At 41.2% G+C, this 12,909-nt stretch overlaps 1 protein-coding gene across 1 annotated transcript in view; it reads left to right on the plus strand.

Annotated features, from left to right (window-relative positions):
• Positions 1-813: 813 nt before the first annotated feature.
• The window catches only part of LOC121169143 (fibronectin type III domain containing protein 3C1-like), a 57,130-nt gene continuing 45,034 nt past the window's right edge, over positions 814-12,909 (plus strand). Inside the window, exon 1 of the mRNA XM_040999594.1 lies at positions 814-846. Coding sequence (XP_040855528.1) covers positions 814-846 — 33 coding nt within the window. The remainder of the gene's footprint in view (positions 847-12,909) is intronic.

Consider the following 12,909-nt stretch of genomic DNA (forward strand, 5'->3'; position numbering starts at 1 on the left):
AACAGTAATTAAAGGTTAATCATGATCATTGCATTTGTTTCCTTTTAGGTCCCATGAACAGTATAGGTAGGGATTTCTTTCTAATTTTCTTAAAGGTTAAACAAATATGTCTTATCTTTAATGCACTATGATTATCTGTGTTCAAATTTTTTTCCATATCTTTGTCGTTCTTTGTAAATAGGTGATCAAATGATTCCTATAAATGTTTTGTATTAGTAGATTAGTGTTGAATCAAAATTGAGATTGAAACATATGTATGTGAGTATACACATATGGGATCATCAGCTTATTTAGAACTGATGGCCTTACATTACAATCTTGTTCTACCCAAAATGAAATTCTTGGGGTTGAGAGCTAAAAGGAGAACTTTTGTAGCATAGAGGCTTTCCTTTTCCTCTTCCTTAAGTGTGTGGTCGTTACCTGCTTTTTACAAGTTGTGCTTCATTAGTAAAATCAGCGTCACGTGATAACATACTTTGACCTGTGTTTCCTGTGACCCCGTAGAGGGCAGGTCACAGGTCACGTGTAAGTGGACATTAACTGGCAGTATTGTGGTGCTTGCTGTACACGTCTGATTTTTTGGAAACAGATTTTTAGGAAGTGTTCTCCAGAGGTGAAACTTGGTCCTCACCTGATTTGATTCCTATGGTCAAACACACAGAGATAGTCTCCTTGAATCTGTTCTCAACATTATTATTTTTTATCTTTGGTGTTTCTATATATTAAGGCCCTTTGGTGCAGTTTGGAAAACGTCCTCCTGTCCCCTAGCCACATTCAACATTAACTTCCAGAGCCTCAGGAAGTGCACGAAGCATGGAGACCTTGATTACGGCAGCACTGTGGGCGGTAGCGTGTGTTCAGGGTGCAAGCAAGCCAAGTATTCCTGGTGGCCTTTACACTTTAATTCCCATTACAGTGAGACTTACGAGGGCAAGGGAGAAATCCACCTGTGAACACTTAGTTCAGGAAGAGCTGCATGATTCCATTTCTTTTCTTACTGTTTACCTCTGCAAACCTCAGGTACAGATCACCACTTCCCCGTTTCCAAATTTTAAAACATTTGACTGATGAAATTCACCATCAGCTAAGTTATGCTACCTCATTCTCTTTCTAATTGACCTTAGCAAATGTACAGAATGTCATAATCCAATAGTTTTTGACAGTACTTATGTATACAATGCTTGATAAGCATTTTTAATAAGATTTGTATTTTTAAACTTAGTATGTAATAAGATCTGTTGAAGTGTCAAAAAACATATCAGGAAAAAAACTGATAAAACGTCAAAGAGAAATTTTCTATTTTTTATATCTATTTATTTAATCCACAATTATATGTGAAGATTTGAACAACCCTCTACCACGAATAGATGGATTGAGAAGGCAGAAAGTCAGCAGGACATTATTAACTCAGCAACACCATCATTCATTCAGCTGGATGTAGTGGACATCCATAGAGTACTTCAACCAAGTACAACAAAATACACATTCTTTCCAAGTCATGTGGAACATTCAGCAAGATGCACCACATTTGGGCCACACACCAAACAAATTTAAATGAATAGAAATCATACAATATCTGCTATAAAGGACATTATATTATATAAAACAATTAAGAAAGGCAAATTCTCCATGATTTTACTTGTATGCAGAATATGAACAGGACAAATTCGTAGAAGCAGAGAGTAGAATGGTGCATAACAGAGGCTGGGAAATAAAGAAATGAAGAGCTATTGGTCAGAGGGTGCACATTTTTCATTTATAAAATGGACAAGTTCTAAGAACCTTATATACAGCATGGTGAGTATAGTTAAAATTTTTCGCATACTTGAAATGTGTTAGAATAAAACCTAAATGCTAAATAAATAAAAGATGACCACATAAGGTGGTAGAGCCTGATAATGACTTTTGTTTCACAAGATACGTGTGTATCAAAATGTCATGGTGTATACCTTACACACATATGTAATTTTTGTCAGTTCTGCCTCAATAAAACTGGAAAAAAATAAATACTATTTGTCCCCAGGCAGGAAAAAACTCCAGGTAGTTACAAAATGTATAAATGATTATAAAATCATATGCATACAAATTGCTTATTGTTATGTTAGAATATTTTTACAGTATAACTTTTAATAGAAGAAGTACTTTTAAGCATTTATAAAATAAGTGCAATCAAGTTCTCTGCAATTCATGGGTTAGCCTGAGTCTGCTAACAAGGAAATTGCACTCAATTTTTTTTCTGTACATGTTTGCAATTGGTTTTGTTGCCTTTTACAATTAGCATATGTTGTCATGAGAACCTGTGAAATCAACAAGTTGCTGAAAAATGCTTTTTTCAATATTTCATTGTTTTTGAGATGCACACTTAATCCCCCAGATTACCTTCACTTGGTAATTCTTTGGTGACTTGAGAGGTCTGCTGGAGGGAGATTTCTTTAGAATTTCACCCTCATAATTTATTCCTATGGGTAATGTTGCTGTTTACATAATTGTTTTGAATAAGGTTTACATTTCCAAGAGCCTAACCCAAGTCCTATTAAAGGGACACATGTGCATCATCCATTTGTAGGATCTCACTATTTGCTAGCAGAAAGCACTGGTGACTTCTGAGAGCTATTCACTGTTGAGTTACTCATCCCCAGCTTGGTCACTCAGCTTCGCAAAGGATGTTTTCATTATATGATCTCCATCCACATTCCACTTCTCCAAATTCTCTCAGTTTTCATGGATATAAAGAGTTAGGCTTGGACCAGTACAAAGTGGTGGCACACCGTATGGGTGCTGGTTCATGTCCCAGATACTCCACTTCTGATCCAGCTCCCTGCTCCCTGGGAAAGCAAAGGAGGGCCCAAGTCCTTGGGATCCTGTACTCACGTGGGAGGCTAGGAAGAAACTCCACTCTCTTGGGTCCAGAGGAACCCAGAGCTTTCTCTCAGTCTCTCTGCTCTCTGTAATTCTGCCTTTTAAATGCGAATTGAATTGATTTGAAAAAAAAAAAAGGAAGAAGAAGAAACAACTTTGTCTGAGGTCAAGTATAGACATACCCTCAGGACTAAAATCACTAACAGGGAGTACAAAAGTATCCTCTCTTTTTTAATCTTGCCACTTCTCGAGTCATTTAAATCAGGATGTCACAAAAGGGATCAAATTGTAAGACTTGTCCCTGACCCTCAAAATATCTTTTTCCAACTGTGGCAGTCCTCCTTTTCCAGAATCTCCCCTTGCCTGGTCAAATTGCAGTGCAGCAAATTAAAATACATATCTCTTTGATTTAGACTTTGAATGTGTAGGTGGTGAAAGGAAAGCATAGAATTAGAAGGAGTCAGGACTGGACCTCCTCAGGTTCTGATGCATGAACAGAATGCACACAGGTGCCCAGATGACAGCCAGTGCATCTAGGCCAGCAGAGGACATAGACTGCCTCATCAGAGGACGGAAAGCAGAATAGGCTGGATAACTCTCTGGCCAGGCTTTGCAGCATGTTCCATGGAGCTGTAGATGCAATGCACTAAGGTAGACTTGGTCAACCAATAGTCCTGGAAAAGATTTTTTTCAACCCTGGTGCAATGAACCCAACAACATCTCAGAACTATCAAAATCACTCAAGTAACACCCTTGGAACATTTTTCTGCACATTAAAGTCTCTAAGCCATCATCAAATGACCGTCCACCATCCCCAGGTACTAACGTAGTATGACAGTCCTTCCTCTCCTAAAGTCACAGGGGAAAAAAAAGTGAAGTATTTCTTCCACCCACCTTCCTGCATACCTTGATCCTCCACCCTGATCAGAGGCCCAAAAAGGCATGCATCCCTCTCGACTATGTAAACAATATTGAAAGTAAGATAAAGACTGCTCTTGCCACTAAATCTTTTTTCCCTACTGGGCTTCATTTGCACTTTCAATGAAACATCTGAACCACTTTTGTTGCACTGGCTCTCCCTCCCTCCCCCTCTCGAGTCTCTCCTTTCTCTCTCTATCCCTTTCCCTCTCCTTGCTTTTTTTTTTTTTTTAAGAATTTATTTATTTGAAAGGCAGAATGGTGTGGGTGGGGAAGGGAGACAGTGAGGTCTTTCATCCACTGGTTCCCAGGAGCTTCTTTTGGGTCTCTTACATGGGTACAGGGGTTCAAGGCTTTGGGCCATCCTTCTTTGCTTTCCCAAGTTGTTAGCAGAGAGCTAGATCACAAGTAGAGCAGCCAAGACATGAACTGACACCCGTACGAAATGCTAGTAGCTTTACCTACTCCGGCTTAGCACCAGTCCCAAATAGTTTCTGTTTCAATAGTTTATACACTCAACCCCATAAATTGTAAAGACAGCTCTGTATGTTCATTTCACTTTGAATTATTGGACTCAGCTACTTCCAGAACTTTCTTGTCTGTTGTCTGGCCCCAGATCATAGAAGTTCCCACCTACATGGCAATCCTCATCCTAGGATTCCCTGATTTGCTTATTGCCTCCTCCTTCCTAATTCCCACCGCTTCTGTGTAGCTCTCTGTGAGCTCACCTTGTCCTTGGCCCAGCCTGCAGTATCTCTTGATAATGGTCTTACCTCAGCCTGTCTGGGACAGACAGTGCCCTGCTTCATTCCCCAGAGCTGTTCGCGCTTGCTTGATATCTTCTGACCTTGCAGCACCCAAGTGTACTCCCCAATCCCAGCAAAGGCTACCTCTGTTTGGGCAGTTGAGAAAGCATCCTATCTTCCTTAGAACCGTGCTTCTCTGTAAGATGCAGCAGCAGGAGGCTTTCGATAAAGGCAGCTGCATTGAACAGAACAGACTGAACTCCCACCCCCTCCCCTGTCCCCAGAAAGGCCCTTTCCCAATCTCAGCTCCTGGCACTTGTCTCCTGTCAAACATTAGCATCTCTACAACTCTTATGGACAGTTTGTTTACTCTGGCCCCAGTCGGGCTGGGGAGACTCTCAAATCCACTTATTGGAGAGGATAGGCGACTGGCAGGGAAGAGGGAGCCTGGCCACATGGGTCATTGTGAGTTATAGTATTTTTAAGTGCCCCTGCCCTTTCCCCTCACAAATCCTTTTGTTAGAGAACACTTGTGTCCAATCCGACGATTCAGCAATTTCCTCTTCTGGACCCCTTTCACTTTGGGGCCCAGCTGCCGCAGACCCTTATGAAACAAAATCTACACAATGAACTGGCCAAGGAGATAGGTTTGCAAATTGGGAGCGCTAATCTCAAGAGAACGGAAGAAAAGGTTGGCCCGTCCCACGACTGCGCAAAAGAGTGAATAGCCTGGTATACAATGAGGTAACGGCTCTCCTGTCAAAGCGCTCCGGGGCAGTGGCTCTCCAGTCCCGGACCTGGGGAGGCACACACTGAGTCAATGTCCTTTGATGTCCCTCTACGAGTTCTTCCTCTTTTCAGAGAGTGAGGCTGCAGTGGCTGGCAGCTGTGCAGGACAGCTCTGGGAAGGACTAGGGGCCACCTGCTGCGTTCCAGTTTGCCCTGACCCATGGAGATTTGGGAATCTGAACCTCAGCAGCCCTTGGCCACGAGAAAGAGTGCTACTCCATAGAGACTCCTTAGTTCCCAGTTTGGCTAGAACTTAGAGAAGAATGCTAAAGAGGGCTACAGCGGGGCACACAGAAAAAAAAAAAATCAGTCCCTTCTATAACCTGCTCTAGAAACTAGGTTGCCCAAGGTGGCAAGTCTGGCACACAGAGAGGCTCACGGGCTCAGAAGCTGAGTCCTGAGTTGTGGAAGATATCCCCAGCCCATTACTGACCTTGAAGTCTAGGGGCCCCGCTCCCTCCACCACCCTCAATCCTTCCTGATGTGACTGGCTGCCTATACATCAGAGAGGTGATGTCCAACTGTGGCAGCAGGGGACACTTAAATGTTTGAAGTACAAAGATAACCCCATCACGGAGGAAGGGAAGATGGGAAAGAATGGGGGCTCTGTTAGCATCCTGTGAAAAGAGGCAGCCAAGGAGCCAAGACCGGCCCAAACTGCCCTGCCCTCCCCCTTCCCCTGACCTGGTGGCCTGGTTAGTCTATCAGTGCCCGCCCAGGGCTGCCGGCCTGTGACCCCGTAGAGGGGGCGGGGAGGGGGGCAGCACAGGTCCGCAGGCTACTCTTGTTTTTCTTTCCCTGTCACTTTTCCTTCTTGCCCCTCCCCTCCCGGTCCTTGGGCTTGGAACAGCTGCTGCTGTAGCTCCTAACTTTGTGCCTTTCTTCTGCCCCCAATGGCTGTTGGCCCGCTCGGAATCAGGCGGGTAACTCCGCCAAGGGGGCGTGAGCAGACTCCGCGGGGACTTTGGCCCGGGGAGGGGACACTGATGATGCGGGAACCTCAGGAAAGGAGCGCAAAGGAGCGCCCGGCCAGAGAGGGGGGCGAGGGGCGGGGCGGGGCGGGGCCACCAGGCCAGGGGCTGAGTTCGCCTGTTGCTGGGATGCTGATGGATAGGGTTACACGGCTGCTGGGGCCCGCTCGAGGAGGTGAGGGGATATTTTTGGAGGGAAGACTTTCCGAGTTTGGGGTGGGGGAGGAGGACGAGGGGAGACCAAAGGCTCCTTTTACATCTAGAGCCTCATTTAGGCTGTGGGACAGGCGTGCTCCTCTCCAGCCGTTGGGTGCCGCGTGGAAGGACCTGGCTTCCACAGCCCCTAGAGCCGCCTGTCCGCCGCTTGGGCCACGTAGGTCCCGCTTGCTCTCCCTCTTTCTTCCTTTTGCTTCGTTTCTCCGCTTGTCTTTGTATGTGGTGCCTGCTTTTCCTGAACCGTGTTATCTTTTCGTCTTCCTGGATGGGTCACTATTACTTGGTCTCTTGCTATTTGAAAGACACCGTCCCAACTGGGAAATCGCTGAAGAGTGACTCGCTTTTGGAGAATCATCTTTATGTCTACTTGCTGTGTTCCTTGACTTTGCAAGCTACTGTAGTTGTTGGTGCAGTTAATTAAAGAATCTGAAGTTCCAGGGGTCGCAGGATGGTTTACAGGAAGTCTTCTATACTACTGCCCCGTGCGGGCTTTAATATCATCTCTTCTTTTTCTTCTTTTTTTTTTTTCCTCTTCCATAGACATTGATTGGTAAGTGAACCAGGTGCTTGTTTTACTAAAGGTAGAAATTTAGATTTCTTGCCGTATGTGCAACAGGAGTGTTTGTTGTCCAGCGCGAAGTATCTTTTATTTAACTACCTAACAAACAAATATTTGTGGTTTAGGGGGAGAGAGCTGATTTGTTTGGAAATCAGTGAGTTTGGGGTTTTTGTTTGTTTGTTGCTTTTTCTTTTTCTTTTACCTTTGCATCGCGCCTTGGAGATACCTGCCACTGTGTCTGAACCGTTGTCTTTTCTAGAGTTAAAAAGAAAACTGATACTGACCTGGCTTTTTCTTCGTGTAAGAGCATAATATGATTATTGTTGACCTTTACTTAAATGGGTGAAGTCAGTCGAACCAAATTATCTGCCTTGTTCGAAGTGGATACTGCTAAGTTTTTTCTTTCTCAAAATTGTCTTTATATAAGTAATCACTTGACAATAGGACAAATTGTTTTCAAGGAGCTTTGCTGATGCCAAATTCTTTCAAGAAGTGAGTAACTGTTTTATCAACATTCTAACAAATTTTCCCAGGGTCCAAGGACCTTGAAGACTAACTCCCGACTTAAGGCACCTTAAAGGGAGAAACCAACGTTTTCCTCTCTGGAGTCCACACGCACCACCCCATGCTCCGCCCCGCCCCGCTCCTGCGCTAGCTATCACTATCACTCATTTGACAGGCCACTCTCTCAAAAGGTTGAAAGCGTAATGAATATATGCGAAATTCAATTCCTAAAGTAATATGTGTGACATAAAGAATCTGCAAAAAATTCTTAGAAGTTATGCATTATTTTTGTAAGTGATCACTCGTTTTTAACTGTACTTTCTTCTTATCTTAAAATGTAGCATAGAACGGAATACTTTGTTACCTCAAAAAAAATGGTAGAGAATGGAAAAATTATGCTTGGTAATTTTTCTTTTTCACTTTCCTCCACGAATGATTATACTGATTGTTTTAAGTCACAGAAGAATAAAATGTTAGTAGAGGAAACTAACGAAAAACACAATCTGCATCTTGATAATGCTTTTGAACAACTCCATGATCATTTAAAGTCTTACTAGATACTGCTTTCAAGTACAAATAGATGGCTTTTGGAAAGTTCCTAAGGATGTTTCATTCAACCCTAAACCTGAGGTGCTAACATTAAAAAAGAATGGCACTTTTGTTGTTGCTGTTAACTTTCCCACCTGCTTCTTTGTTTTTTGGGGTTTTTTGTTTGTTTGTTTGTTTGTTTTGTTTTGTTTTTGTCTTAGAACTAGTCTGGTGAAATCTTTGCAGACCTAGTTAATTCAATGCAGCTTATCACCGCTGAGCACCAGATTTTAGCAGAATACCTTTTGTCCTCCTGGTTTCTTTTGTTAAAACCTTTAAAGGATTTATTTTAAAAACTGGCTTTAGCTCCCTACTTTAGTTCCTCCGTGTATCTTCTGTTCCCAAATTCAGTTTTAAGCCCTAGGGGGGGAAAAATAATTATGCTTTATTCCAGCAGAATTAGATTGACAAAGAAAATCAAATTTTGGGTTTCTTTCTACTTTAAACATGATATAAATCAGAATTTCAGCTCACAATGTGATTTATTCGGGAGAAATAATGAGCTGCCATTTGAAATCAACAGTTTTCAAGATCTCTAAAATCTTAGCAGGATTTGCTGTTTGTGTGTGTTCAGGGTTTGTTGTTCTTGTTTGGCTTTACAATTTGCAATTCGTGTTTGACGTGATCAACAATATTTTATTCTCTAACTGGAAACAAAATTGTTCACAAATTCATTCTGTTTTAATCAAACAGCCAAACCCATTAAATAAGAATAACAAGTTTAAACTTAATCAAATATATTCACTTTGCTTATTGGCTGTTTTCCAAAAGCAAGTTATTTTGCAGAATTGTCTCAACAATTGAAGCAAATTCACTCAGGCTAAAATTTTGATTTTTGGAATGACTGAAATATACAGTTTCTCTCTATTTTTATTTTTCTCTATTCTATTTCAATTACACCTTTTGCAGTTCAGCACAATTTGACTTGTAATCATTTGATAACAGAGTCAATAACCTTTGTAAAAGTTCAAGGACAAATGACACTTATTATCATTCTAAGGCTGACTCCTATGATGTTCTCAAATGTGGGAAACGAAAATGCATAATTTGTGGTAGTGAGGAAGGACACTCTCACTTTCCTCTGGGGGAGGGGGAGGATCAATCTTGGACATTGTGGCACAGTAGGTTAAGCCATCTGCTGGAATTCTAGCATTGCCTATGAGCACCGGTTCAAATCTCAGCTGCCCCATTTCTGATCCAGCTCATTGCTAACTTACCAGGGAAAGCAACAGCTGATTACCCAGGTACTTGACACCTGCAACCATATGGGAAACCCAGATAGAGTTCCAGGCTTAGAGCTTGAGTTTGGCTCAGCTCTGGGTATCCATTTAAGGAGCAGACCAGCTGATGGAAGAGCTCTCTCTATCTCTCTCTGTAACTACACTTTTCAAATAAATAGAACAAATCTTTAAAAATATGAAATAAAAGAAAGTAAAAATCAACCTTTCTCATATTAATATCCTATTCCTCTATTACAGAAATGCTATGCTATTAAACATAGAAAATCAAGTAATTTTGGCATATTAAAGGAATTGTGATTATATGATACCAGTACAAAGAATGCATGATGTATGTGTACATATGCATATTAATTTAACATAATACTTTCATTTTTAAGACATTTATTTTTATTTGAAAGGCAGATGTATAGAGAGACAGAGACAGAGAGATCTTCCATCTATTATTTCACTCCACTCTAATGTAATAGCCAGAGCTGAGCCTATCTGAAGCAGGGAGCCAGGAGCCTCTTCTGGGTCTGACATATGGATGCAGGAGCCCAAGGACTTGAGCCATCCTCTTCTGTTAACCTAGGCCATAAACACAGGGCTGGATTGAAAGTGGAGCAGCCAGGACTAGAACCAGTATCCATACAGGATGCTGGTGCCACAGGTGGCTCCAGCCCCTCATTATTTCTTAACAGAGAAACCTTAGGATTCGCAATACCCTGAAGTCAGGTGAACACTTCTTCCTGCAGAGTATATCTTGTGTTGACACCAAAAGACAACTCATAAGGAAAATAATTACCTTTATAATATCAGTCTCAAAAGACTATATAAGATTACATACATCCTCAACTTGTGTTGATAACTCAAAACTGACGTAATAACTTGGGATTTTTTTTTCTAGCCCCTTCTCAAATCTGTTTATATACTATATACTTATATGTATTTGCTATCACAAATCCTGTATTTAATCTCAGTTAATGGTATTATTTGAGTGATTTATCTCTTTCTAATTTTTGTCCATATGTCTTTTATTTTAAGATTCTTTTATTTATTTGAAAGGCAGAGTTATAGAGAAAGGAGAGACAAAGTGAGAGTGTTTCCATTCTCTGACTCACACCCCAAACAGGCACAATCACTGGGGATGTGCCAGTCAAAAGCCAGGACCCTGGAGCTTATTTTGCGTCTCCCATGTGGATGCAGGGGCCCAAGGTTTTAGGCCATCCTCCACTGCTTTCCCAGGCCACAAGCAGGGAGCTAGACAAGAAGTGGAGCAGCCAGGACATGAACCGACATCCATATGGGTTCCTGGAGCTTGCAGCAGGAGGATTAATCAATTGAGCTATCACGCTAATGCCAGTCTCCCTCTCCTGACATTTGTTTTATTTACTTGAAAGCTAGGAAGAGATACATAGAAAGGAGACACACAGAGACACACACACACACACAGAGAAAGAGAGAGAGAGAAAATTTTCCAATCACCGTTTTACTTCCCAAATGACCGCAACTGCAGTGGCTGGACCAGACTGAAACTAGGAGCGTCTTCCTGCAAGAGAGCTTCTGCCAGGTCTCCTGTGTGAGTACCCATGCCTAAGTTGAGCTGGTCCAAAGTCAGGAGCCCAGAATTTCTTCCAAGTCTCCCTCACAGGTGCAGGAGCCCAAGAACTTTGTCCATCTTCCACTGCTTTCCCAGGTCATTAGCAAAGAGCTGGATGAGAAGTGGAACAGCTGGGAGATGAATCAGAGACCGTATTGGATGCCGGCACCACCAGGTGGAAGCTTAACATGTTACAGCACAAAGATGGCGCCCCAACACTTGTTTTGTTTTGTTTTGTTTTGTTTTGTTTTGTTTTGTTTTGTTTTGTTTTGTTTTGTTTTGTTTTTTTCCCACACTTGCTTTTAAAGCCATTTCTTCCACCTTCAATGGACAGGGGAAGAGAGACGTACTGAGAATTTTATCTTGATATTTTAATATTTGTTGTGAACATATAAACTTGTCCTGGCTTACCCTATCATTTCTTTTTATGAAGTAATACACATTTTCATTGTAAAACTGAAATAGAGAAATTTAGAAAACATAGAACGATGATTGGTTCAGTGTAAGGCACCCATAATCCCAGTCAACCTGAGACAGCACAATGAAGTCCTAATAAGAAGATGCTTCAGAAATGGAATGATAGTTGAATTAAACTAAGTAGTTTACTTTGGATACAAAAATAATTCGAAATCCGTACTTGGCCTCTCATAGCATATGTTTTCTGTTAAATGTTTTCATTGTTTGAAAATCTGAGTAACAAATATAACGGGAGAGACAGGGAAATAAAGAGATATTCCATCTTCAGGTTCACTATCAAAGTAGCTGCAATGGCCAGGCTGAGCCAAGAAAAAGTGAGGATCTAGGAACTCCATCCAGGTCTCCAACATGGGTGGCAGGGATCTAAGTACTTTACCATCACATTTGAATGTATTAGCTGGAACCTAGGTTAGAAGCAGAACAAATGCAACTCAAACTGGCACTCGGAATGTCAATACCTTAATCTAGTCGCTTCCATAAACTTTAAAGATATCTCGTGCATGGATTTTGACATTTTATGCCTCCACATAAACTTCTCTTTTATTTCATCAGTCTATTTCCTGTGCATATATGTGTATGTGTACATAAACAACTATATATAATTTTGTATTTATTCATTTTTACACAACAGTATTTCCATGCTTTTAGAATTTAATCATTCCATCTCATTCTTTACCTTTCTATACTAAAGATCTAATGTAAAAAGTCTGTCTTCAAATATGTGTGCTTTATTTTAGATATCAGGGGTCATCTTTATAGCCCCAATGATGTGTTATTTTTCTAATAATTTCATTGAAAGGCAATATAATATGTTAACAAGCTGTACGTGTCTTTTGACTTAATATTATCTGATGTGAAAAGTCTTCCAAAAATATTTAAATTGTATGTGACATTTTTTTAAATTATAGTCAGTATATTTTGAAATATATCCCATGAAGAAAATATTAGCCAAACCCCTATTAGAGATTGGACTTTAAAGCTTTATTTGCATTCATACAAAGTAATAGGAACATATTTAATCTTGAGTTTTTTAAAAAATTATTTTTTATAATCGTATGTATTGATTTAGAAGTACCTGTGTTCTACATTTCACTCTCCTGTATTACCTCTTACGTTCATTTTTTAGGAAAAAATATCTCCATGACATTTATTCCTTATAATTATCTTTCCTTAAAATATATTATCATCCTGGAGCCCGGTGCAATAGTGTAATGGTTAAAGTCCTCACCTTGAATGCACTGGAATCCCATATGGGCGCCGGTTCTAATCCCGGCAGCTCCACTTCCCATCCAGCTCCCTGCTTGTGGCCTGGGAAAGCAGCAAGGACGGCCCCAAACCTTGGGATCCTGCACCCGTGTGGGAGACTCAGAAAGAAGTTCCTGGCTCCTGGCTTCGGATCAGCACAGCACCAACCGTTGTGGCCACTTGGGGAGTGAACCATCGGAAGGAAGATCTTCCTCTC

The sequence above is a fragment of the Ochotona curzoniae genome, unplaced genomic scaffold (assembly GCF_017591425.1).
Source record: "Ochotona curzoniae isolate NIBS_2020 unplaced genomic scaffold, NIBS_Ocur_1.0 scaffold_1852, whole genome shotgun sequence".
Classification (NCBI taxonomy): Eukaryota; Metazoa; Chordata; class Mammalia; order Lagomorpha; family Ochotonidae; genus Ochotona; species Ochotona curzoniae.